This window comes from Pelodiscus sinensis, chromosome 32 (assembly GCF_052426305.1).
Source record: "Pelodiscus sinensis isolate ZL-2025 chromosome 32, ASM5242630v1, whole genome shotgun sequence".
NCBI lineage: Eukaryota > Metazoa > Chordata > Testudines > Trionychidae > Pelodiscus > Pelodiscus sinensis.
Genome location: NC_143083.1, coordinates 10902149 through 10930140, shown reverse-complemented (window position 1 = coordinate 10930140; position 27992 = coordinate 10902149). Strand labels below are relative to the sequence as shown.

At 43.8% G+C, this 27992-nt stretch overlaps 1 protein-coding gene across 11 annotated transcripts in view; it reads right to left on the bottom strand.

Moving 5' to 3' along the window:
* ARHGEF18 (Rho/Rac guanine nucleotide exchange factor 18) overlaps positions 1-27992 on the bottom strand; it is a 95332-nt gene that overhangs the window by 11473 nt on the left and 55867 nt on the right. For 7 of the 11 annotated variants that reach the window (XM_089774922.1, XM_089774923.1, XM_089774927.1 and 4 more), the window contains 15 exons: positions 21757-21901; positions 20826-20938; positions 20516-20656; positions 17955-18205; positions 16667-16792; positions 14172-14289; positions 12883-13131; positions 11232-11308; positions 7963-8141; positions 6628-6719; positions 4747-4935; positions 3717-3854; positions 1903-2027; positions 929-985; positions 425-472 (listed from right to left, as the gene is read on the bottom strand). In XM_089774922.1, the coding sequence (XP_089631048.1) occupies positions 425-472; positions 929-985; positions 1903-2027; positions 3717-3854; positions 4747-4935; positions 6628-6719; positions 7963-8141; positions 11232-11308; positions 12883-13131; positions 14172-14289; positions 16667-16792; positions 17955-18205; positions 20516-20656; positions 20826-20938; positions 21757-21901 (2048 nt within the window). Of the gene's footprint in view, positions 1-424; positions 473-928; positions 986-1902; positions 2028-3716; positions 3855-4746; positions 4936-6627; positions 6720-7962; positions 8142-11231; positions 11309-12882; positions 13132-14171; positions 14290-16666; positions 16793-17954; positions 18206-20515; positions 20657-20825; positions 20939-21756; positions 22965-27992 lie in introns of those variants that run through there. The other 4 variants (XM_089774924.1, XM_089774925.1, XM_089774929.1 and 1 more) reach the window with 3 other exon arrangements.

Here is a 27992-nt window from a genome sequence, read left to right as displayed (position 1 = left end):
TGCTGCTATTTTGAAACAACTACCCCCCAGAGTAATTCCAACTAATTACTTCGCATCCACATTAACAGAGGTAGCGCATCCACATTAACAGAGCCTGCCTCAGACTAGATTTCGAGGCTTCCCCATAGTGCGGGCACACTACTTCGATTTTGTTATTTTGGGAGTTACTAAATCCATTTGAGTTATTCTGAAATAGTTTCTTAGTGGAGAAATGCCCCAAGGCCCAAAGGGCTAGACTTCCTCTGAAATACGGGGGTCAGCTTTGGTTGTGCTACATCCAAGTCTCAGACAGCTCCTGCAACCTCCCCAGCCTATACAAGAACTCTGACATTTCCTGTGGTGTTATAAACAATGCTTACAACATACATTTCAGTAGACTGATTAGTTCAGCTTCAAATGAATACCCTGGATAGCAGCATTTTACCTGAAGGCTGAGGAGCAAATGTGCCAGTCTCTGTATCCGTTGGACAAGCTGAGGAAAGAGGAAGGCATTAGACTCTGGGGAGGATATGGCGGCAACTTTTGTTTTGGCAGCATGAATCTGTTTCCTAGCTACAGTACAGTACCCACTAACACCACATCAGGATGCCGGGCAGCAACCCTCCTGTTAGATTTTCCTCAGCTTAGTGACTTGATGCCGGTTTCCTCCAACACACCAGCACGGAGCTGATCATACGCAGCTGCTGCAGCCATCTCTCCAAAGCTGAATGAGAAGTTGGCTCACTATCCCAACGACCCACCTTTGCGTTCAAATGGGATTTTACTCTCTGCATTTATTATAGCCAAGTAAATATCTGCAAGCTCCAGGCTGTTGACAAATTTCTGTCTCCAGGGACATTAAAATGCTACATTTTCTTTGTATACTATGAAGCCAAAATCACTTCCCCCTTACACTGTCTTAAAGCCCAAGCTCAGCATATTCTAGTACCTCAGATTCCAGGAGGGGCTGGAAACTGCTGTTATGATCCAGTCTCATTACATCACTCTGGAAAAAGACACAGGCACCTGATGTCATAGAGCATACTGTGGATAAAAGTCAGCACACACAAAGCTCTTCTCAATGTCTATGCACACAGGCTACTTTGTCATCCTTTTCTTGGCTTTGTAACGGGAGGAGACTCATTTAGAGGGAATTTTCACAACGATCGTTTAAACAGAGACGCTTGGATGAGCTCTATTTCAGTTGTGCAGCGTCAGACTCATTTGAAAACGCTGCAAGGGTTTGCAGACCGAGTCGACCTTAACCTTTCCATACAAGTGCAAAGTAAACAACACAGTAAAACAGTCCAACAACAATTTATGTCTCAAATATCAAGAGAGAATTGTTTTGCTTTTTTAAACATCGATTTTGAACTGGGTGGCTATGGGTGATAAGACTCTAAATTAAAGCAGCGAGTCACATTCGGTTCTATTCTATGAAACCCTCCAAATTGGTTTTGAGTTAAGAACATTAATTTGAAGAAGAAAAAAAGACAGTAAAGAGAATGGGGGCCATTAGGACACATCTGATGTGTCAGTATCTTGATGGCCTTAAATCAAAGGCAGCTTCCCCAAGGGTTCTCACACTGAGGAGGGACACGGGGCATATTTTAGTCCAATTCCAGCTTGAAATAGATGCACAAAACTACATGTAAACATTACCTACAGTGCAGAATGGACAAGTGCTATAAATAACAACCTGCCAAATTACATACACATAGATTTGTGCACTTCAAGTGTAAGATTACAAACCACTAGTTCAGGCCTAAAGAACAACAGTCTTAAAAGAGCCACATTATTTAACATGAGGTAGGATTCTGGCTAAGGAGAGGACAATATCAGCGACTTATCCGCTGTCTCCACCATGACTATCCAGCACTACCAGGATACGCATTTACAAATGACGAGTGAAGACAAACGTACTGTGCGAGATCCTTCTTCTGGATCAAGAGGAAGGTCTTGGAGTAGCACATCTGAACTTCCTGCAGGGCCTCTCCAGTCCCTCAGCCTCTGGTCGCTCCCATAGGCCTTCTTCTTAAAACTACCACCTGAAAGAGCAAGTAACCCCGTCAACACACAGAGAGAAGACATATGCAACACAGGGTTCTTTCTGTTAGGAAAAAGGTGTAAAAAAAATGAAACAATGTAATGGGCAAACAGAACAAGTCTGGAAGGGTATGTCTACACTACCCCGCTAGTTCGAACTAGGGTGGTAATGTAGGCATACCGCACTTGCAAATGAAGCCCGGGATTTCAATTTCCCTGGCTTCATTTGCATAAGCCGGCCGGCGCCATTTTTAAATGCCGGCTTGTTCGAACCCCGTGCCGCACGGCTACACGCGGCACGGACTAGATACTTCGAACTAGCAAGCCATTCCGAACTATCTGTACGCCACGTGGAACGAGGCGTACAGATAGTTCGGAATGGCTTGCTAGTTCGAACTACCTAGTCCGTGCCGCGTGTAGCCGCACGGCACGGGGTTCGAACAAGTCGGCATTTAAAATGGCGCCGGCCGGCTTATGCAAATGAAGCCCGGGAAATGCAAATCCCGGGCTTCATTTGCAAGTGCGGTATGCCTACATTACCACCCTAGTTCGAACTAGCGGGGTAGTGTAGACATACCCGAAGGCTGTAGAGATCTGCATTTAGTTGATTTAAAAATATGTATGAAAGGAGTAAACAGGGAGTGTTAGATCCATCTGAGAAATGTGTGAGACCCGAAGACACCAAACCAAGGGAAATAGTGAGTGAATTAAAATAGCCTCTGTATAGATTAATACACAACCAGCAACACAACCATCCCCTCTTATGTCCATTGCTATGTACATCTTACCTGAAGCAATTACTGTGGGGAGAGGAACAGAAAACTGCTGCTCATAAGGAAAGGATCTACTGAGTGCTATTTCTGCTACCTTGAACAAGCCATTGAAACAGCTGCTGTAAATAAAAGATAGTGGGGAAGAGGGCACGGCATGGCATTTTCCCAGTAAGCTAATACAATGGGACCATCAGGAAACAGTGGTGTTTGGTATTTTCATTCATGATACCATGTTACCAGCACAGCACTTCTACCAAGGGAACAGTTTCCGTTATCCTCCCAGGCACAAATTTACCAGCCCTGCCATGTAGATGCAGATAAAGACAGGGCTCTTGAAGAGTCACAGAGCTCATAAAGAGGCATTCGTTTGTATTCAAACAGTTTGTGTTTTGCAGCAATTCAAGATATTGTTTGGCTTGTACAATGGGAGCTGCAGGAGGAGGCACCACTACTAAAGTGAGAGCCCTGAACACCTGTCTAGCACAAGTGGCAGCAGACACAGCATCTGACTGCTGCGAATTATGTATTAATCACTTTTCAGAGTTCTCTTCACTAACCAAGATGAATCTTAAGCCTGCATTACAACCTTGTTTTGTTGACTGTTCACTTCCAGTGTCCACTAACATGGTAATGAAGAGGATGGCAGTTTTTCTTCCCTAAGGTATTTGAAAACCAGTAGACTGGGATTATAACTGAAAGCCACTCTAATGCTTCTGGGGTAGCTAGGTAGGTCCCCCTTCTACCACCTCTGTAAGCATGAATGGGGGAGCTGTCTGGGATGTGAACAAGAATGGCTAGAACAAGAATGACTGTGCTGGAAAACATCCCGGGCTTTTACCAAATCAGAACACCAGCTCCTCCTACTGACATGCTGGCTCTGCAGATCTGCACTGGATCCCCAAAGCCCTGATTTCTTACTTCTGTTTGGCATTGCAGTGGTGCTGTCATATCCCCCAAAGGTCTCAGCTCTCCTGGGCAGTCCCGACCCACAGCTGTCTTCAGAACGATAAGTCACATTGGCTAACTGCATGAAGATGAGGTTCTGGAGTTTCTCAACTAGGCAAGAAAAGCACAGGTCATTGTCAAGTCCATATAATAAGGCATTTGCACCATGCTGGTATGTTCGTTAGGCAATCATTCAAAACTCTGCCAAGTATTCAGAGGCCAGACAGAGCCTCTTCACAGCACAGATGTATTTTCCTTTGAGTTAGATGAATTCATGGAGGTTAGGTCCATCAATGGCTATTAGCCAAGATGGGTAGGAATGGTGTCCCTAGCCTCTGTTTCTCTGGTGGGTGACCAGGGAGGGATCATGTGAGGATTACCTGTTGTGTTCCCTCCCTCTGGGGCATCTGGTATTGGCCACTGTTGGCAGGCAGGATATTGGGCTGGATGGCCCGTAGGTCTGACTGTCTGGCCATTCTTATGTTCTTATCTCATACTCTGAAACTGAAAGCTACCTGTGAAGATGACCCTCATCTTTAAAAGGGGACTCAGCTTATTAGGCCCACCTGGGCTTTCAGATGACTAAAGCAATGACTCTTCACTGAGCAGCCACCAATTCGGGTGATGTTTGTTATCTGCCTGCACACCCTCCTGGCTCACAGAGACTGCCCAGCCCCCCCTTAACCCAGCACTCCCTTAATTTGGGACTCCGGCAAGGTATCTCACTGCAATGGTGGCAAGCTGTCAGGGCACCCATCTCAACAGACTCCTGTTAGTCTTCATAATTTAATCTATTTTTTTTAAATGTTCTAACTTTTAGGGAATGTCCACATCACCCATTTTACAGGAGGGTTCTTAAGTCTGAATAGCATTACACAAGAACTAATTTCTTACATATTATTAAACTCCATAGCGTCTCTCTCTTCAGAGGTAAGACCTATATTATCTGCTGCTATATTTATCTACTCTCACACACAAACACGTGTTCCTGTTTTGCACTTACTTTCTGTCACCGCAGATTTCAGGAGCACCTCTCCTTGCAGATTCTCTGAGGTCTCCCCCCTGAGGAGGAGTTTGGATTGGGATCCTTGGGAAAGCTCTTCAACCCCATTCATTTCAGACATTTCTAGATAAATCTGTTGCTTCTCATTTAGACTTTGCAAAATCAAATCATCTTTCATGCTCAGACGGTCTAGAGGGGGTAAAAAAACTAATTTAACCTCCACTATGCTGTATGTAAAATCACGATCAGGAGCAGGACGACTGCTTTATTTTGTATTTCTTCTGTTTGTTTGAAGCTCTTACTATCGTAAACGGCCACGAAGAGCCAAATTGCGGAAAAGGAAGCAGATAAAAACAGCTACACTGCATCATACCAATGGTCCATCTAGTTCAGTGTTCTACCTCTGACCAGTGACCAGGTGCTACAGAGGAAATGAACAGAACAGGGAAATTACAGGGGAATTTATCCCAATGCCTAATCCCAGCAGTTTAGGGACTCTCAAAGCATGGGTTTGCATCCCTGACCATCTTGGCTGACAGCTGAAATGGACCGATCCTCCATGAACTAATCACGTTCTTTTATAAACCCTGTTGTATTTTTGGTCTCCACAACATCCCCAAGAAACACGTTCCACGGGGGTTTTGTGTGAAGAAGTACTTCCTTATGGTAAAGATGCTGCCTATATGTACAATATGATGGGGACTAATTTAGCTACAACTAATCAGGAAAGAGATCTTGGAGTTATCGTGGATAGCTGGCTGAAAACTGCAGCGGCAGTCAAAAAATAGGATGCTAGGAATTATTAAAAAAGGGATAGAAAATAAGATGAAGAACATCTTACTGCCCCTATATAAAACTATAGTATGCCCACATCTTGAATACTGCGTACAGATGTGGCCTCCTCACCTCAAAGAAGATATTTAGGCATTAGAAAAGGTTCAGAAAAGGGCAACTAAAATGATTAGGGGTTTGGAACGGGTCTAAAGAGAGGAGAGGATAAAGAGACTGGAACTTTTCAGTTTAGAAAAGAGGAGACTGAGGGAGGATATGATAGAGGTATATAAAATCATGAGTGGTATGGAGAGGGTGAATAAAGAAAAGTTATTTACTTGTTCCCATAATATAAGAACTAGAGGACACCAAATGAAATCAATGGGTAGCAGGTTTAAAATTAATAAAAGGAAGTTCTTCACACAGAGCACAGTCAACCTGTGGAACTCCTTGCCAGAGGAGGCTGTGAAGGCTAGGACTATAACAGAGTTTAAAAAATAGCTAGATACATTCATGGAGGTTAGGTCCATAAAAGGCTATTAGCCAGGGGGTAAGGAATGGTACCCTGGCCTCTGTCAAAGGCTGGAGAAGGATGACAGGAGACAAATTGCTTGATCATTGTCTTTGGTCCACTCCCTCTGGGCCACTGTTAGCAAACAGGAAACTGGGCTAGATGAACCTGTGGTCTGACCCAATATGGCCATTCTTATGTTCTAATGAAATGCATTGGGTTCTTGTGTAACGGGAAGGAAATAACTTGCACTTCTCCATTCACATTATCGACACCATTGCTAATTGTACAAACCTCCATCAACGCCCCTGTCCCTCATAGTTAAGATGAACATTCCTAATCTTTTTAAGTTCTCTTCATATGGAAGTTGTTCCATCCCCCTTGTCCTTTTTCTCACATCTCAACAAAAAGTGGGATGGGATTTTTAGATGCGTTATTTAACTGCAGGCAAAGCCCAATTTACCTATAATCCCACAGAAGTAGTTTGCCTGAAATTATCACGAGATAGGATCTCAGCCTTAGTCAATATGTGACCACCAAGAATAAGAGGGTTACAGAGCTAGCGATACTGTTCGCTGGATGTCTGTGTAACCCATTACCTTGAAATTCTTTTAATTTAGCAACTCGGGCTTCCGCCAGTCTTCTTTCTTCTTCAGGTTCACTGAACGTTCCTTCCTCTTCATCAGGGCAGCTATACAACAATGCAAGGAGGGAGAAGATTGATTTTGATCCATGCAACAGATAACCTATCGAGCATTTTGGCCTAAATTCTGCAGACCTTGCTTGGGAGGTGCTTTCGCCTGCAGCCTATTTGTGTCCTGAATACAGAGCACTGCTGCTCTTTCCGGTAGAGAGCAAACACACTTCCTAGGCAAGCTGAATCTTCTAACCAGGTGAAGTTACTGACAAAACCCCTCATCATCTCACAACTGCTGTGATCTACCTCCTTCAGGCAAGCATGTGCAAAGCAATCTTCTCCTCTCTTACAAAGAGCATGAAACACAACAGCAAAAACAAAGACACAAAGAGATGGTGTATCAGCCCCACACTGGGAAAGCTGAGCCTAATAAGGCCCACCTGGCTGCAGAAGCCCTGCCCCCACGACTCTGCTGCACATGCTCAGACTGCAGCCCAGGTATAAAAGCCTGGAGGGAGACTCAATCTGGGCTGACTGCCAGGGATGAAGGACGGACCTCCGTGGGGGAGCTCCTGACCAGCATCAGCCAGCTGATCAGAGGGCGGACAGCAGTGACCTGAGCACCAGCTGGGGCGTTTCCCCTGCAGCCTATGAGGGAGAAGCAGCCCCCAGGGAAGGAGTGGACCCAGAGAGAGCACGTGGGGCGTTATCTCGCAGGATCAGGTAGGAAGTGGGGACAGGAGCTGCCTCTCCTGCCCTGGAGTGCTCAGCACGTTTTGGATGGATTCCCCGCCAAGGGAGTGGTGAGTTCTCTTACCACTCATGGGGCCCAGGGCTGGGACCCGGTGCAGTAGGGTGGGCCTGGGTGCACCTACCAAGGGGGTAGCCGCTTCCTGTGTCTTGCTGCCACCGGCCGGGGGACCTGCCTTAAAGGGCCAGCTATGGACTTGGTTCCTTGATTCTGGCCAGTGGGTCGGTGGACCCGGCCTTAAAGGGCCAGCGAGCCTTTCTGAATGACCAGTTCAGGTTGAGCTGCCCATCAGGCCCTAGAATTGGGACCAGGCAGCAGCTGGGAGTAGAGTGTGCGGGACGGGCCATAGACCCGGGAAAGAGAAGCCATCTCATGACAGATAGTCCAATCTAGCCAGTCTCTTGAGAGAAGGCGCACACACAACTAGTATTTTCCTTAGCAAGGATGTGACGTTTACCTTCACCCACGGGCAGAACTATTAGCTGTGCTGAGAGATCAAATCCACGATCAGAAAATGAAACCCTCTGACTTTCAATCATAATTTACCTTTCCACAGCTCTGCGAATGTGCGCCATCCAAGAATTTCTCTCCTCTTTGGAGCTGGTATGAATTTCATACATCTCTGGTCCTTTTAATGAGGCACTAATTAAGAACATTGCTTTCTCCTCATTGGCTACCTCTCTTACAATTAGCTTTTGCAATGAAATAACTGGTGGCTTGGAGTCCTGCGGAACAAAAATGGAAGTTGATGTGTTAAGGTTTGCTGTAGATCATACAACACTTTTAGAATTAGTGTTTCTGGTCTGCTTGTGACCAATTAAGAAAATCTGCACGGGTGCACTTTTGTTGCTAGAGATCTTTCATATTGGGCAGGGCACTTCACAGATGAGTCTGAAGAACCTACATTCTAAAAACACGTGACTCATGAATTTTAGCTCTTCCAAGTCCCCCATGAGGGAAAGCAGCATGCACCACTTTGGACTTTGCTTTGTTTAGCAGTAATAAAAACAGACTGAAAAATAAAAACGAAAGGAGAGAATAGCAGGAAGCAATGCTGGCGCCAAGTTGGCAAGTTAGCTCAGAGGACAAAGCTACAGGGTCATCTTCAGGTCTAAGAAACTGAAACTAGCAGTCCAGTGGGTAGAACCCTTCTTATGTAACATGTTAACAGCAGCGCTACGCGATAAAAGGTTTCTAAAAGCGTTATATTTGTAACCAGTGTCCATGGCGACCCTTGGTATTTCAGCCAACGTACATCATTTAGATAAGCTGTCACAAGGGAGAAAGGAGTGATTTTGCAGGCTGCTGAGCATGCTCCATTTCCATGTGCATAAATCTTGGGAGGGGGAGCAGCAGGGACTCCTATAACTGTGACCTCAAGAAAACTTAAGTTTTGCCAACTGTCAAGCTCCCTTGCAGGCTGTGTGCTGGCTCATGAGCAGGGATTATCGGGACAATGTAAAAGAGTTGGACAGATTTGTTCACTTCCTCCCACCTCTGAATTTACCTAGGCAAGATTAATATTTAGCTCATTTTAAACAGATCCCATAAACATATAGGTGCCAAGAACAGATTAATTCATGACTATAGACAGACCGTACTCCACCGGGCAAGGCACCCTCTACTAAAAATTAGCAACTTGGGGTGGCGATGAATGACTGGATGCTCTCGGCATGCTAACACATGATATTTAGGTTCTTCTGTAGCAGGAATTGAGCCTCTGAAGTGGATTTGCAAATACAGTAACAGTCCCATGGGACAAAAAAGCTGTGAGTCACATGGGGCAGGGAGGAAATTCAACGATTCCTAATGGCAACAATCCAAATGCTCCAGCTTGAGTTTTGTAGGCATCACATTTGGGTTTAACATTCAGTCTGAATGAGCATGTTTTGGGAAATAGTTCTAGTTTAGTCCAGAACTGTAAAAGCCAAACAGCGCATATGCTATGACGAATGGATGAATAGGATGTAAAAAGCCCAGGGTGGTAACAATACCATTAAACCCCGATTCAAGAAAACAACCCTATCCAGACATATAGATATGTCTTGACATTTTAAGGGCTTGCTTGAATCCCACTGAAGTCAAGTGTTAGGGTTTGGCAAAGAAATTCAACCCCCAGTCTTGATACGCTGAAAAATATCAGAGCAAAGTAAATAATAATTTCAAACAAAACACCCTTCTCCCACCCCACAAACTGTAATTAGTCAGTCTTGTTCCAGTCACAACTGGACTTTGGTCAGCTTAAAATATCCACAGCTGTCCTTCACTAATCAACTGCCCCCAGAGCAGCTAGGAAATGCCCTGAAAAAACAGCGAATCCATTACCGCAGCAATTTGGAGCGCTTGTCTAAATACACACGAATTACTGCTCATGACGTTTACATAAGAAATATCAGTTGCCAGCAGGATGGAGGCTACCCTGGTCACAGGTCAACACTTCCCCTGTTTTTCCCTTCATCAAGCCTCAAATTAACACACTGAAGACGAGCTGCAAAGTGCCCCTATCTGAAGAAGAGTTTGCAGGGGCCTTTCAGAGCAGGGTTCTAGCACATCTCCTCATGTGCTGCCTGCACAGAGCTTAGCCACGGGGAGAGAACCAGGAGGAGCCGTGTAAAGAACACAGAACCATAGTCAATGCCTCAGAAAGTTGGCATCCGCCTGGGCTAGAAGCTCCAAACCAAGAGAAAAGTTCGGTGGCTGAACCAGGTTTAGCGTATGTGACCCCAAGACATCTGGTTTGTTTTCTAATCTTATTTTTCTTATTTTCCAGATCCAGCCCACCAAGCTTTTTGATCTGTCCCGCCGCCTACCCCACCAAGACCCCGGCAGGCTCTCTGCCTGCTACAGCCCAAGGCTGCTCAAAACAGCTGGTGGCTCACTCTAGGTGCCACATGCCCCAGGCAGGAAGAGGGTGGAAGAGACTTCTCGTGCCGCCTCCACCCCCAGGCCAATCACCCACTGCTGGAAAGGCCAGGGGCATGTGGCACAGTCGCACATGAAGGGAGCCTGCAGCTGTTTTGAGCAGCTGGGCCTGCAGCAGGCAGGTAGCATGCCTCAGGGTCACCACTGGGCTGCTGGCTGGGAGCTGCCTAAGGTAAGCACTTCCCAGCCAGGGCCTTCCTCTGGAACCCCATCCCCTCCTGAACTCCTTGCCTCAGGTTACCACCTCCTCCTGCCCCAGATCACTACCCAAACCCTCTACACGCTCCCGCCCCAGCTCACAACTCCCTCCCAGACTCTGCACCCCTTCCTAAAACCCTCCCTCAGACCAAAATCCACTCTTGCACCCCTACTCCCTCCCAGAGCCTGCACCCCAATCGTCTGCCCCAGGTCATAACCAAACTCCCTATGAGCCCCCACACCCTAATCCCCTATCTCGAGCTGCCTTCTGCACCCAACCTCTGTCCCAGACCCCGCCGCCCTCCATAGAACAGTGCAGCCTTTGACCACTTACCAAAATCTTGGAGTGGCAGCCCCCTTCAAAAATTATTGCCCAGCTCCAGCTTAGAACAAACTGCTCCCCTTACTCTTACATTTCTGTTGTGTACAGTGACCCCTCCACTTCCAGTGGTGACAGATTCCCAAACAGAGACGGAGTCTCTGCATCAGCTGACATATGGCTCTGCATTCCATACACTAGTCCGGCCTGTCTGTGCACGCCCCCAGTACGAGGCCTCAATCTCAGTTGGACAATTTGATCACTACTGTACTGCAAATATTTACTATGAATACTGCTGCCCAATCTTTCTTTAGTCCCTGCCACTTTCACAACTATTGTGAGCGAATATTTTAATCAAGAAGAAAAAGATACGTACCACAGATGCAAAAGTGTATTTTTGGTCCTTTTCTTGCAATAGCAAAAGTATGTCAGTTAACAGGACAGCCAGAATATCTACCAAGACAACAGGAGAAAAATGAAATGGTTTTAAAGCCAAAAGACTGATGCAGAAATGCAACCACTTGAGTTAACGCTACAGTGCAGATGACTTACAGAGAATGTGTCAGTCTCAGAAGCCTTTCAGGGCTATTCTATATTTTGTGATGCAGCCTATCTAGACAGATTATAATCAAGGACCTGTGCGTCTGTATCAAGTTAGGCCTCGCTTATGTGGCAAGGACCAGCATTTTCTGCAGCTTCATTTGAGAATCAGACCTCAGGAGGTCATCAAGTCCAGCCTTCTGCCCAAGGCAGGACCAATCTCAACTATTTTAAAACAACAAAATAGACGCTTTTACTAAAATGAATATGCAAATACAAATAGGCCATAAAACAGCCCTTGTTTTATTTATTTTATATTGGCTTGTATGGAATGGCCTTCTGAGAGCAACCTACTGGCTCGGACCAACAGTTCATCTAGCCCAGTGTCCTGTCTCAGTTACCAGTCCCAGCCATCTTAAAAGGACCCCGCTGCAGCTTTGCAGTTCCCCCCCTCCCCCATCAACTAATCGAGTAGTCAATGGAAATTCCATCAACTACTCGATTAGCTGATTATCTGCAATTTAATACCCTTAGCATAGATTATACTTCTCAAACACTAGTGATAGGCACAGCCTACATCAGAAGATCAGACTGTAGATTAGACACCTAACTGCAGTTCCATGTAATTATTTCTAAGGAGCTCCATCCTAAGGAAAAGCCTAGGTTTCAAGTAGAAAAAGTTGTAAGACGAGAAGGAAAACTGGAAATATTTGCTAATTGTTCACATCTATTCTAAACACTGTTCCACAGGCCTTTCATATGGTCAGCACTGCAATGTCAGGTATATTATTCCTTTTAATTTGGAATAGCCATATACATAGCCTGATCGAATGCACTTTTTTCCAAGAATATATTAAAACATTTGCAATGAGATCTGAAGATGAAAACTTTTCCTGAGCCACATTAACATATAAACGCAATTTACTCATGAGGGAACATGTCTCTGTCCCAGCAGCAAAATCTTATGGAACTGCGTGAAATCCGTAGGCACCAGATACCTCAGGCTGCATTAAAGGAGACCAGTGAGCTTTCTCCTTGTAACTTTTCAGCACCCAAGTTGTTGACATGTTCAGCTTATGGGAGCAGTTTTGATTTTCTGGCCAGTCAGTCAGTTTGTGGAAGGAAGGTGTCATGAGGTTGACATGACAATTTTTCGAAGTGTGAATCGGAGCTCGCACAAGATAATGTCTTTCCACAGGAGTCTAAAAAGGTATGACTCAACGTCTTGTCATCTGTCTAAAGACTTCCCATAAGAACTGGGCAGAGGATCAGACAGATTATAAGCAAACTGCAGAAGGACCTTACCGGGTATCATCACGGAGTTGCTTATTGGACACATCAGGAATAGAACAAGTGCTATTTCCTATTGAACTAGTTGGTTGTCGCCATCTGACTTCAGAGTCAATCAATCAGTAATAAACAGTTACCAAGCAAATGGAAAGTTGGTTTTCCGGTTGCGTTTTTCCCTTTTCAGCCTTTTTATTTACCTTTGAGCCTCCCTGATGCGGCTTTCCAGTACAGCATCCCATCCAGCAGGAGCCGCCGCTGCTTCATTTTGTCCTTCCGGAAGAACAGCCCATTCTTCAATTTCCCTGATGATTTCAGCTCCATTTTAGACATAATCTCTCTAAGACGCTGCCTCTTCTCACACTCATTTACATTGGCATCTACATGAGTGATCATGTCTTTAATTAAACTGAGTGCCTGGGACAGATCTTCATAATCTTTAGTGCCAGCTATAAAGAGGCAGAGTGGTGGTTAGTCTGGCTTTGCTACAGAAATAAAGGAAATAATTCATACAATGGAAGTTGTTTAGGTTTCCTGGACATGAATTGCTTCTTCTAAACAAATCCCAAACACCACCCAATGTGACAGGCTCTGTGCTTAGGAACGCAAAGTGTTTCTTTGTAGCATAAAGTCCAAAAAAAAAAAAAAAAAAAGCCAAAGCATCAAATTCTGGTCAAATTTAGGGGCTAAAATACCAAGATTTCTAGTCTTTAAGGCTACCTCCAGACTGCATCCCTCTGTCGGCAGAGGGATGCAAATCAAGCACTTAGAAAGTGCAAATGAGCCTGGGATTTAAATATCCTGGGCTTCATTTGCATACTCACGTTCCGGTGCTGTGCCGATCACGCGCCATTTCAAAAGTGAAAGTGAAGTCTAGCTGCGGTTCTGCCAACAGCGGAGAGCTTTACTGACAGATCCTGTACTCCTCATTTTTTGTACGGGAGTACAGGATCTGTTGGGAAAGCTCCCACCTGTTGGCAGAACCACGGCTAGATTTCACTTTCAAAATAGCGCGTGATCGGCACAGCACTGGAATGTGAGTATGCAAATGAAGCCCGGGATATTTAAATCCCGGGCTCATTTTGCACTTTCGAAGTGCTTGATTTGCATCCCTCTGTCGGCAGAGGGATGCAGTCTGGAGGTAGCCTAACAGACGCGGTGTGCAACACACAAGCCACTAGCCACATGTGGCTATTTGGCCGGTTGAGTGTGGCTAGTTGGCTTGAACAATGTGGCTAGTTGGCCGGTTGCGTGTGGCTAGTTCGCTATAGCAGTAGCCTCGATAGTGGCTTACTACTTCAGAACTGGTTGGACACCACTTTAGAGTTAATTTAATGCAGCGCCTGAGCCTGTTGTTTTTGTGGCTCAATAATTATCCCTTCAACTGATCAAGGAGTGAAGGGGTGGGGTCTAAAGGGTGCCCTAGACAACCCTCCATGTTGAGAAAGGGGTGGACAGATATTACAGGGCATCTCAAGAGATAATCTACCTTCTGTATTCTGAATAATACGCTCTACCAGCACTGGATACTTTGTAATGCGTTGAGTGACTAGGAGGATGCATTCCTGGACACCAAGTCTTCTCACAATAGAAGTGTTACCTATTTTCTAGGGAGGAAAAAAAACAGTTAGACGTGGCATAAACTGCATGCTGTGATACAAGCCCTCCATCTCCTTCCCGTCCCCAATTACACACTCCTGACCTCTTGAAATTTCTCTTTTGTGCAACAAGCTCTCCACTGACTATAGGACCCTGGGGCTATTCTTGCACCACAGCATCATTAGTGTTAACCACAAACTAGCAATGGACACCCCTTACACCCAGCCAACCAATGATGTTACTTGGACTTGCATCACAGGAAAAATATATTTTTAAAATAGGTTATTTCCAGCTAGTGCCAAACAGACCTGGCCAAAGCAGAGCAAAAAACAACTGCAATTTGTGTTGGATTTCCCACTGAATGATTGATTTCCTTTCTTAATAAGCTCCCTTTTTAAATATATTTAAATCTTCTAATCAGATTCGACAGTAAAACTGTACTGAATTAACCTTGCTACTGAATGGTGTAGAGGTATTTCTGGAATTTAATGCTAATAAATACAGATCCACTTATGAATGAAAGCAGCAAAATCCCAACAGTCTGTCCAATTCCAGGTACTCTAGGATCCTTGCAGCAGAATGGATTATAGATTCATGGATCCTCTCTTCCCAGAGAATAGAATGCACTGCACCTCTAAACTCATTATTTAAATTATTGTCAGTAATGAATTGTTCCTTGTAAAAGACATCACCTAAACTGGATCTATAATTTAGATCAATACTTGGAAGTACTCAGAATCAGTGAACACTAAAATTTGGAAAATTCCATCTTTCTGAATCATGCACCGATCATTTAACGTTCAGGTTAACTCCTTCCACATTGGCTACGTTATGTTCCCAAATACCAGCTTCTCTTGTTTTCCCTATGCTAGGCTGTACTTTCCAATGTGCAGGAGATGTGGAGCTAGTCTCTTGACTGAGGAAAGATGTCACAGTGGGCAAAACTATAACAACAGTGGTACCTAGTTTTTTATATACTGCTTTTTATGGTAGAGCTAAAAGAATGATTGCGCCTCAGTTTCCTCATCTTTAAAATGGGGCTAAAGGGATTAAGTGACTTGCCGAAGATCACCCAGACAAGCAGTGGCAGAGCCTGGATCAGAACTCAGATTAAGCGTCTGCAATCTTTCAAAGAGGAGGAACCTTTTCTTTGTTTTTGTCTTTGATGAAGCTCTCCAAATATTTTGGTCGTGTGAAAAGCTACTTGTACATATACCTAAAGACAGCAAGCTCTGGGATGGGCATCAGGGTTGGAGCGTGGGGTGCAGGAGGAGGTTCAGGATACTGGTTCTTAGAGGGGGCTAAGGGTGGGGGATAGAACGAGGTGCTGGCTTCAGAAGAGGGCTGGAAGTTGGTGTGTGGCAGTGATGGGCAACCTAGGCTAGTGAGTGGGCCGCATGAGTAGCCCTCCATCTCAATGGGCTACAAGATTGTCATATCCAAGACAGTCTCCTGGGATGAGGCAGTTTTGCTAACTACGCTTGCACACCCAGAATTTGCGGGCTGTGCACACTGAACCGTAGCAGCACTGTGATTGGATGCAGAAGGAGCACATGGCTCTCACACTCAGTATTGTGTGCAATCAGCCCGCACATTGCTTCACGTGCCTTGGCCTTACGTGTGTGCCACTTTAGTAAGACTGGCAGGAAAAAAAACCCACGCGGACGGAAACCAGCAGAATCTTGCACATGGGCAGCAGTAAACAAAATGTCTCGCAGGCCACATACAGAACCCCAATGGGTCGCCACTGGTGTACCCAGACGGTCAGCACTTACTGGGAAGCCCCTAGCTGGCAGTGCAGCGGGGCTAAGGCAGGCTCCTGCTTGCCCCAGCCTCATGTTGCTCTTGAAAGGGGCAACTGTGGCCCCAGTGGCAGGAAGCATGTGGCTCTGAGCACTGCCCCTCTCTGCCAGTATCACATCTCTAAGCACCCATTGCCACAGTTCCCCATTCCAGGCCAATGGGAAATGCTGGGACGGTTGCTTGGCAGGAGCCATGAGCAGAGACTCCTGCCCGTGCCCCCTCCTGTTGCCGGAGCTCTCAAGTGACTGGAAGAGGAACCGAAGAGCTGCATGTGGGCAGCCAAAGAGCCACATGAGGCTCTGGAGTCACAGGCTGCTGACCCCGGACCTAGATCTCTGAGCCATAGTCCAGTGCTCTGCCCACCAGGCCTCTCAGTGGCCCTTGTTACCTGCAAATTGCTCATAAGACATAACACACACACACACGCCCTTGTTACCTGCAAATTGCTCATAAGACATAACACACACACACGTCTTTCAGCTTTAAAGTCTGGTTCAAAGCCAAGCCCAAGCAAGCTGAGAGAGTCTGCTGTTTGGAAATGGGGGAGGATTGGGTCACTGGCTGGTTTTTTTTTTTTTTTACCTTTATTAAGTTTTGGAACTTCTTGTTGCTCTGCAGCAGGTCCTTATAGTGACCGACAGCTTCATTGTGACCACTACAGAACAGGCTGTATTTTTCTTTCATTCTCTCTCCATTTTCACCTGAAAACTAATTGGAAAGGACATTAAATTAGCCATGTTAAAATGCAGCCTGTTACTCCCAGAGAGCTTGGCTATGGATACATTTGGATTTTATCAGGTCAAATTTCTTTGCTATTCCAGATTCTCCTCTTGCACCAGAAATAGCAGAGAGGTTGAGAAAGTGGAGTGGCTCAAACACGACGTACTGAAATAGTCATTTACTCTAGTCAGAAAGACAACAAATGTAAGAGCTTCTGGGATTCAGCTTCGGGGGAGTTTTTGGAGCCTGGAAAGGGCAGGAGGGAGGGGCATCAAATAGGAGATGATGTAAGTGTTTCTGTCAGGTCATTCCAAGTCAAGGAGAGTGTATACAGTAGCTGAAAACAGGGAAGGCCAGTTGCCGCAAGGTCCTTTATGATTCAAGAGGGTCAGCAACCAACACGGGAGAACTGAGTTCAGGAGTGATATTGGGGTTCTCTCCTGAAGGACATCATTGGCGGGCGGCTTTAATTTTGTAGAGGACAAGAAGCAGACCCATGCTCCCACCCCCCAGCATGCCATGTTGTACATAAATACACAAGGAAAACATTCAACATTTTACACAATTAGGGTGTGTCTACATAGCAAAGTTATTTCCGAATAATGGCTGTTATTCAGAAATATCTATGCGAGCGTCTACACAGCAATTCCGTTATTTCAAAATAATTTCGAAATAACTGACGGCTTATTCCAACTTCTGTAAACCTCATTCTAACGCCTATTCTGAAATAGCTCTTTCAAAATAAGGCGTGTATAGACACTCCATTGCTGCTATTTTGAAATAGGCCTTCGCCAGGGCTATTCTAAGTTATTCCTCCTGGGGCTCTAAATTGAGAGAGCATGTCTACATTAGGGAAGCCTGCCTCGGACTAATTTTGAGGTTTCCCTGCAATGTAGGCATGCTATTTCAAAATAAGCTATTCCGGAATAGCTTATTACGAAATAACTGTGCCGTGTAGACGTAGCCTTAGTGACCAGCTGTGTTTCTGGACACAAAAGACAAACATGGTTTTGGAAAGAGCACTTTAAACCCAGTCTTTTGTCAAGGGCCCACTACTTTCAAACTTTATACAGCCCAACTTTAGCATTACTGTTAAGTGCTTAGAAGTTAAATACAGCATTAGCCAATGTTATTAGAGCTTAGTTCACACCTGTTGTACCAAGAGGTCTCCAATGTTCTGGATAATATAATTCTGGTCACTGCCTTCCTCCAAGGACGCCTTCCGTCGCTCCTTTAATTGGAACAGGAATTGCCCATGCAGCTCCAACAATTCGTCCACACAAGGAAAGATTCTGTTGATGACAGCGTTTGTGAACTGCAACTCCTCCCTCAGTGCTTTGGAGTATACCTTCAGCATGATTTTTAGTGTCCGCACATGATGCATTTCAGTCTGCATAAGCTCTGGAGAGGAAAACACAACATTAGCCGACATTGAGAAACGTTAGGCAGCAGCCGGCCACGCACCTAGTAGGCGGTGACAATCAGCAGCCTTCACAAGCCACTTGCCACAATGCTGGCGCATGTCGCTAGCAAAGCAGACAACGAGGCTATTGTAGTTCACTCCGAATGCATGGCAAGAGAAGCTCACAGATGGTATTATATTGTTGTGTGCTGGATACTGTGACGATTGCCCAGACACCAGAGTGATGGGCATTTTTTCAATTTGTGCATTCCTCAGAGGGAGAGCTTTCCATTAAATTTTGCAGCAACCATCAAAAATCCTTATTTTTACAGATGTCAGGTGGAGACAGACAGGTTCTGTCAAAGCCTATGAGACTTTGAACTACTGTAATCTATATTGTTGGGCGCGGGCCACATCCACCCTGACTGAATTAGCCTCCACTTGATAAGATAACTCCCTTCTTTTCACATGCTAGTATATTTATGCCGGTCTCTATAATTTCCACTCCAATGCATCTGTCAAAGTGGGCCTTTGCTTAGGAAAGCTTATGCCCAAATAAATCTGACAAAGTGGGTCTTTGCCCACGAAAGTTTATGCTCCTACACTTCAGTTAGTCTATAAGGTGCCACAGGACTCCTCGTCGCTTTTGCAGATTCAGACTAACACGGCTACCCCTCTGAGACAAATAAATCTGTTACTCTTTAAGATGCCATAGGACTCCTTGTTGTAAACTAAACATCTCAGGAGAACACAAACCGGAAACATGATACACCCTCCCAGCTAAGCCATCTTATGCCTATGGAAATCTCATTTATGGTACTTTTGGATTTCTCCCAAACATGAATAAAGTAGCATCACCAACATGTGCCAAGGACTATAAAGCAATGTAGCAGCATGAGCGCGCTAAAGACTTGATCTTATCGGACTAAAAACGGAATATGCGACAACTCTGAGGAGAGTGCAAATCCGACAGCTACATTTTCTAGTGTGTCTAAAACTCTGTCGTCTGTATCACTAAGCAGCTGTAAACATTTTGAAGCATGCAATGCAGAAACAGTCATCAAGATCCCCTGACAGCCTTAATAATCCCTATTCACATAATCCGTAAAGAACTGCAGGATAAAAAAAATATCTTCATTCATCTCTGAGGTGGAATCACAGCTAGCAGTATGAACCAGAAACACTTCCTAAAAGGGTTTCTAGAAGGAGAAATGAAGACTCTATATAATCCAATTAAAAACCACAAAGGGAGTTTGAGGATTATACGTTGTTATTTGGCCATGACAACAGGGCTGACAAGCCTACTCTTGCAAAAGAAATCACAGGATCCTTAAGAACATGAAGTCATAGATTCAGCTTTGAGTCTCATTAGAAGGAGAGTGCCTACAAGTCACACCGATGTGCTTAAAAACACCATTCTGGGGCAGTAGGTCTGCACTGAAGGAAGTTCACTACTCTACTAGGGTACCGACAGTTTCCTCAGAAATCTTCTAACCAAGTACCGTGCTTTAGCATATATAACCCTCACTTGTGTATAACCCACGGTTTTTCTTTGCTGTGTTTAAAAAAAACAAACAAACAAACAAACAAAAAAAAACCTTAGAACCGGCAGGTTATACATGTCTGCGGGTTATCTATAGGCTAATTCACAGTAATTGCACATACTGGGGGGGAACGGAAAGCGCAGCGCAGGCAAGCTGGCTGGCCTGTGGGATGAAAGCCGCACTCGCGCCCAGGCCCTGCGCAGCCGCAGCCAGGCGCAACCCACCCTCTTCCGGGCCGGGGAACGGAGAGCATAGCGCAAACACGCTGGAAGCTTATCAGGCCCTCCCTGCAGCGGAGCGGAGCAGACCCAATTCTAATAGGTAAAAATAAACTTGTATACCCCGCAGACATGTATACCCCGTGGGGAAGAGGGGCGGGATTTGTAAAAACGTGTATAACCCGCGGGTTATATACGCTAATTTTCGGTAGTGACCAATCTTGACCTGGATTAGATTAGGATATCCCCATATCATGGCCTGAGGTGGTGGCTGAAGATATTGCCTTGCTTTAGAAGTGGAATTCACAGCTTACATTAGCAATCTGAAAACCAAAAGTTGTTGAACAATATCACTGAATCAAAACTCAAGTACGGAGCATGTCTAGGAGCTAAAGAAGGGAAATCTTTACACAATTTTGGCTTCTAAGCATAAGGAAAAACAAGGAAGCAGAAAAATCACTGAATCCTATAATACGATTCAACATAGTAAGAGACTTTTTTTTAAAATAGCAACATTCTGTAAGTGAGAAAAATAAATTGTTCTTACCATAAATGACATCTTGCCTTTTTGTAACTGGTTTCTCTTGCTTCGCCGCATAAGGCGGTTCCACTGTAAGACTCCAAGATTCTGCCTCAAACTCACGAGCATCTGTTTCTATCTCACTTCTCAGAGAGGAAAAGTATGTATCTAGACCAAAAAACACATTTCCACATAACTAAGTGCCAGATTATGCCTTGGTCAGATCCTCCAATAATGTTTATAAACTTAAAAAGAGTACAAAAAATTAACAGTTTCTCTGCCATGCAATTTGTCAAACACCAGCAGGAAATCCTTAAAAGAGAGAAAAGTTCCATACCTTCCAGAAAAATGGATTCTGTTGTCGAAGGTGCAAGGGAAACAAGATCATCTGATGTCTGCTTAAATTTTATAAATCCTGAATCTGCTTCATCCATTTCTCCTGTGATTGGTCTAAATAGCCAAAAAAAGTTATACAACTGTGTTACTTTAAAACAGAATGTTAATTTTGAGTGAAAAACATAATTTTCCATATCAAACCGTTTTAACTTGCATTCTTCCTTTATTATGGAGTTAATAAGTGAGAACAAAGACTATTCTGGCTTTTTTACATTAAATAGTCAAATTCAATTTGGTAATAAACAATAAAACTTAATGGATACATTTCCAATTTAATTAGAAGTCCCTTGTTCTCATCTCTTGATCAATTAACTCTTGTACAACTTTTAGTGCTACACCTTAAAAGGCACCAAATTTTCTGCTGATGAGCTGGATAGGTCAATGTATTCCCTATATACAACCAAAACAAACAGCTCCATCAATAAATGAAACACATAGTTGTGGCAAACAAAAATGAGATCATAGCTTTGAAATAGTTCCTTATATTAATCAAGGCATATCTCAATTTAAATAGGATTGTTAAAAAAAAAAAAGAGGAAAGGAAACTATTCCTAGGTTTCTACAGACTTAGAGGAAAACAATTTACATGGGCAATAAAGCTTGGACAGAGATACTCAAATGCCACAATCCAAGTTTCACCATAATCTATGGTATTCTCTCTGTAGCAGAAAGAAACTATGGAGACTGTGAATCTTCATAAAGAAACAAACAGCTGTCTGGTCTGGAGAGCATTTCTAAATGCTATTCAGCAGAAAGGATTCATCTACAGCTTGCAGTAAATGCTTGTCCTTAATTTGGAAGGGATTTAGTTCCGTAACTGTTTTTACAAGTCGGAAAAACAAAGTGGCTTAAATGAGAAGCCATTGACTTACCCAAATTTATTAACTGAACCAGCAGTATTCAATGCAGACAGAGAATTTCCTCTGTGTGTGACAGTCATGCCGGGATTCCGAGACAGAACAGGGGTGCCATCCGATCCTAGGAGGGCACTTCGGGGTTGCTCCTTCAGAGAGGCTGCTACAGAGACAAAAAATGAATTGGTGCTCAAAAAATGAGGTGCACACTGTAAATTACCTGATCTCAAACCCCTCTTCTCTGACCGTGGCTGGAGAGCAGACAAAATCTTGGACGTCAAGAGCTCATTGTCCAAAAAGACATTCTCATTCCATTTTCTTGAAAAAGAGCTACAAAAAGACAGCTCTGAAGGAGCTGACATTGTGTTATTTCTACCACTGCTTTTTGAATTTGTATTCCCCATGCTCATAACTGGCTGCCCTAAAATTCAGCACAGTGAAGTGGCTCTACAGAAGCACTGTTTTTATACTACCTTGTGATCCTTCTAGAAATGTAAAGCTGCCACTTAACCTACTATATTGGCTAAATCAGCAGGTCTGAAGTGCAGGAAATTGGTCCCTGCTGTGCCCATTTAGTGTGGAAATTGCAAAGTATGTTCTCCTTTAATAAAGCACCATAATCTACACACAATTATTCACACCCTATTGTACAAAAGCATAGAACGTTTCATGTCAAAGAAGAAAAATCTAAGATCACAATAAAATCAACTCTTCTTTTAACAGCTTAAAGCTACACTGTGAGATTTACACACACAGGCTCTGTCTAGACTGCAGGGTTTTTTCGAAAAAAGTAGCCTTTTTTTGAAAAAACTTCACCTGCGTCTAGACTACAGCTGCGTTCTTTCAAAATTAAATTGAAAGAACTCGGCTTTTCTTTCGACGGTAGTACTTCTCATTTCACGAGGAAGAACGCCTTTTTTCGAAAGTGCTCTTTCAATAAAAGGCGTTCTTGAATGCAAACAGGGCTTTTTTGAAAGAGAGCATCCAGACTGCCTAGGTGCTCTCTTTCGAAAAAGCGGCTCACTTTTTCGAAAGAAGAGATTGCAGTCTAGATGCTCTTTTTCGAAAGAAGCTTTTTCGAAAGTATCTTTCGAAAAAGCCTCTTTCGAAAGAGGCTTGCAGTCTAGACGTAGCCATAGAGAGAGATCAGAACTAAACTGAATTTTAGTATTTCAGCTTTTCAATTCTTTTAAAATATCTACACAGACTGAAAACTGGAAAGATATTTAAATCTATAATCACTATTATATTAACCTGTAAGAGGCTTATAAAATAGATATAATTTCTTATTGTTAATGTCTGAAATGTAAACTAGGGAACAGAAAACAAAATACATTCGTTTTCTCTTATTTTCCGTAATGATTTTAGAAGGCACAAGTGGAGAAACCAGCCAGATACACTCTTTAAAACTTCTCATCAGTGATAAATCTGCAGCTGCCCTTCCTTCTAAGTGCTTGTAATTCCCACATGACTGCTCTCCTGATAGAAGTAGAGCTGAAAGAGAGTGGACACCCAGAAAGAAGCCAGAGAACAGGTGGAACACTCATGAAGGGAACTCAAGGCAGGAGCACAGATTCCATCCAATGGGGAGCAAGATGATAACAAGAACAGACATATGGGTAAAGTCTTTTATAAGACAGGGATTATTAAAGATAATCACTAATATGTGCATAGAGTGGGTCTTTAATTCCATCTTGCAGGTTTGGTGACATGTATAAATCAGTCTTTTGGTTACTGAAATTACAGGTTGAAACTCTGTAATCTGTATTTCCCTCGTACAGCAACACCCCTGGTCTGGCATCATTGAGATGACCCTATCCGGCCAAGAGCATCGCCAGACTAGGGGATTAAGACAATGGAGCCCTGGACGGCGGCAGGAGCCACTGGGAGAGCACAGAGCCCCCACTGTGGCAGCAGGGCAAAAGCAGACCCCCCAGCTGTCAGCAGAGCAGTGGGGAGGTCCCCCTATCTGCCCTGTGGGGAGAGCAGTGTACAGGACAGCTAAGGAGGAAAAACGGAGCCCCTGGTGCAGTGACTTCCCCTGGTCTGGCAAATTCCGTGATTAAGAACCAATCAAGTCGCGAGGGTGCCGGATCAGGGAGGTTCAAGATGTACCAAAACACTGTAATGAAAGTATAGCCTTTATTACTCCAGGCTGAAATTAGTGTTCAGCTAAACAGCTGACAGGACATGTTCTACTTGCTATTCCACTGAAGATACAAATGCCAGAGATCTCCTTTTGGGTACTGTTTTATTGATTTCCACATGAGGTGGGCCAATGGCTACTGAATGCCTCTTTAGAGGAAGAAACTACATGTCTTTAAATACCAAATGAATTCCAATCCTAGGACCCAAACCTACAAACCCTTGATCACAGGGCTTCAGGGGACTCAGTGTGAAAGAGGTGGCAGGATTCACCTTTCGTAGGAAAATGTCCCATTTATTGCAAAAATGTTGGCCAACCAAGCCAGGTGGATTGTTTCAAAAGCCTGATTTCAATTAGCAGGAAGATCATTTTATCGTTATCATGAATGCAACATTTTAATGCTGTGATCACAACAACACGCGAGAATTAAAGACTTTTTCTGTGTCCCGAGGCTCAATGTTTGGAGTTCTCTTATCTAGAGCAAACAGCTGGAACTCTACTTTTCAAGCAAGAGTGGATGTTGCTAGCAGAGATCCATCCATTTGCTAGGATTTAGCAGCAACATGGCAACTGCAAACAGAGCCTCAGTTCGTGTTCATTCCCGTAACGCATTTGCAACTAAAGCTGCGATCACACCAACAATCAGCCAGGAGAGGCCCCCAAAGTGAAAACCTGTTTGAAATTCAGGTTCTAAAGGAATCAAAGTTGTATCTTCTCAAAAGTCTATTTGAAGACAGTGGTGACCCTTCATTACGTGACAGTGGTTTTGACTTTGTGCACTGTGCAAGGCAAGGCTTCTCTTCTGCAGGGTAGTGGCAAGTCACCTGTGTCCTGACGGTGCCACTTTGAACCTTTAAAATACATCATTGCAACCAATTCCCATCTCTGTATGATTTCTACACAAAAAAGGTGATGTAATTAGATCCCTACTCACAGTGATACTGTCCACATTCTATACATGAGCACATGATGAGACTTTGCATCTCATAATGTCAAAACCCAGAGACCCACATATACAGAGAAAGAAGCAAGTTCCATTTTTTTACAGTCCATCTTACCAATTAAAGTAAGCCTTTAATAGCATCTGTTTGGGGCCTCCCAACAATCTTGTTTAAACAAAATTTCAGAAAGGGCAATCAATCCATTACAAAGGACTGCAAAAAAAGAAGCAATCATTGAAGAGACTTTATATATTTTAATAAATGCACAGCCATTGCTCCAGATAGTGTACAAGAACTAAAGGGGCTTTCAACTTTAAAAAAAAAATCCAAACATGCACTTTTTTAAGGAGTCTGCTACATATAAAAATCTGCTGGTTTTATATGTAGCCCCCTAAGATAACTATCACCGAAAGATTAGACAATAACAGTTATTTTTATTTTTCCCAATTTGTTAATGCTGCCTAGAGGAAGCATTTTGCATATAGTCAACTTTGACAATGTTGTCTCTGCTCCATATGTGAAGTGGATCAGCCCCCAGTTTGCATGGGTCATTCACACAACTGGGGACAGAAAAGCATTTTAAAGTTTAGCAAAGTGTGATAGTAGAGCCACAGACACTGGTAGGTGTAGGTTCTGAAATTGCTTTTAACCTTTGTTGTGTTAACCGACTATATTACAACTTAACTGGGACCCTTTAAATGAAAACAATTCAAAATAAGCCACCGAGTTAAAACCATACAGATGCATAGTATTCACACTCTCCTCCGCCAAGTACAACACAACATCCACACACATTTGACCAACAAGTTAAAGCCTATTCCTTATCAAAAGCCTGGAGCAGTGACCGGCTTTGCACTATCCGGCCAGCTAACAAATCTAGACTCCAATGAGGTAGGGAGGGAGTTCCAAAGTCAGACATCCTTCCCACAACACTGCTTCCACCCCCCCCCCCTTTTTTTCCTGAAAAACAGGAGTTAGACGTGCTAGGTGCTTGACCACAAATACAGCAGTTTCAGAGGGGTAGCCGAGTTAGTCTATAACTGGAAAAAACTTAAAACAACGAATAGTGTAGCAGCACCTTAAAGACTAACAAAACATGTAGATGGTATGAGCTTTTATGGGAAGAGATGCAGCCTTCTAGTCCCAAACCGCTTAAGGCTTTAACTGTGTGTCAAACCCAACACCTTGAACACCACCTGGCAGCCAGAAGACAGTTACTGTGTATTACAGAATAGTGATAGACATGTAGCCGTGTTAGTCTGGTGTAGCTGAAACAAAACACAGGACTATGTAGCACTTTAAAGACTAACAAGATGGTTTATTAGATGATGAGCTTTAGTGGGCCAGACCCACTTCCTCAGATCAAATGTGGTGCTGCATGTTCCCAGAGTGAAACCCTGTTTAACAGAAGTCTTTAGTGGCTCTATTAACTTCAGCTTCCTTGCAGTCTCATGGTACAGCCTCATACCGAATGCCTATTGTCATCACCATGACATGAGACTCAGGTATAGATAACTGAGGCAAGGTCCATATCTGACAAAGTAACTTGAGCAACCAGGGACTCCCTCTTTTATAAAACCTTGAACTTGCAAACCTCCAATACCGGTTGCTGCCTCCACTGGATGGACGTCATCTTCATTAATGTTCCTGGTTGGTTCCCACATCCTATCAATATTACCTCAGCAAGCCTCATCCATTTCCCACTCTCAGGCACCAAATCACTCATTGCACTGTACCTGCCAAGTCTGACGTGTAAGAAACACAGATCCATGGACAATGTAGCTTCTATCTCCCCCTCCCTGCTGCACACATAGAAGGAATATAAAACAGACCCCAATAGTGCCCTGCCTCCGGGTAAAAGAGAAACTACCCAAAAGTGCTCTCTGCAGCCTATCATGAAGAAAGCAAAGAAAGCACCTCTGAGGCAAGGTCCATATCTGACAAAGTCAGATGCACATGACCGAGCGCCCTCAGCTTCCGCTACTACCTGAGCAACCAGGGACTCCCTCTTTTATAAAACCTTGAACTTGCAAACCTCCAATACCGGTTGCTGCCTCCAGCAAGGACAGATGTGTCGCTGAAGCCTGGTTGTGAGTTGCGGCAAAAGCAGCTGACAGACCCAAAAGAATCACCCATTGACAAGAGAAAAATCTCTGTCAATGGAACCAAGTCTGAAACCTGGCTCCTTCCTAAGGAAACTAGTCTCCTTCCTAAGTCTGAAGCCTGACTGATTTCTACTGCCCAGTCAGAAGCCAGAGCCACCAGAAAAGGAAGACTGGATGGATACCAGCCTCACTGACAACACCAGCCTCAATGAAGCTTCTTGAGCAGAGGTCTCATAATAGGTTCCTTGAAGGCAGCTAGCATCAATTCTCCAGTATTCCCCTGCTTGCATTCACCAGACAGGAATGGTTCAGTTCCCAAATCCCTTGCTTAAAAGTGAATTTCTTCTTTCTATTGAAGCATTAGCTTCAGTCCTTTTAAAAGACTTAGAAGAAGAAGGGTGCTAAAAAACTCTCTCATGAAAGTACAATATATCCACCACCTCCTAAACTAACAATATTTCAGATATGAAGCCAATACCACACTTGACAGGCCTACAATTTGGGAAAGAGAGGTTGCAAAATAAACAAACAAACAAACAAATAAATATATATATATATTTTTGGTAGGCCACTAACCCATCAGGCTAGAAGCAAATTTGTTGACCAAGTACATAACATTTTCATATCTAAGCCAATCTTCTTGAAACTTCAGACTGCAATTTTACTAGCACATGGTGGGAGAGGTAGAACCTTTAAAAAAAACTAGAGAATTAAAGAGGCTGATATAGCCTTTCAGAGCCATCAGCCACCTTTCAAAAAATCCTTCACTATGTGTTTAAAAGACGCCCAACAGCTTTTATCTTTTCACTACCAAAACAAGCGGAATATACAAAAAATATTCCTAAATGTCAATAAGGCCAAACCAACATTGGGGCCTTCAATGCTGCATCTTAGGACCGCCTCTTGAAATTACTTCCTTTTAAAGAAATACCCAGCTAGATATAATTTACTATTTTAATACAGATTATACGATGAGTAAATACATTTACTGCCCATACCTAGTCTTTTCAATTTCTTGGCCCTTCTACTTTCAAACATGTTTCCATTTTTCAGTCTACCTTG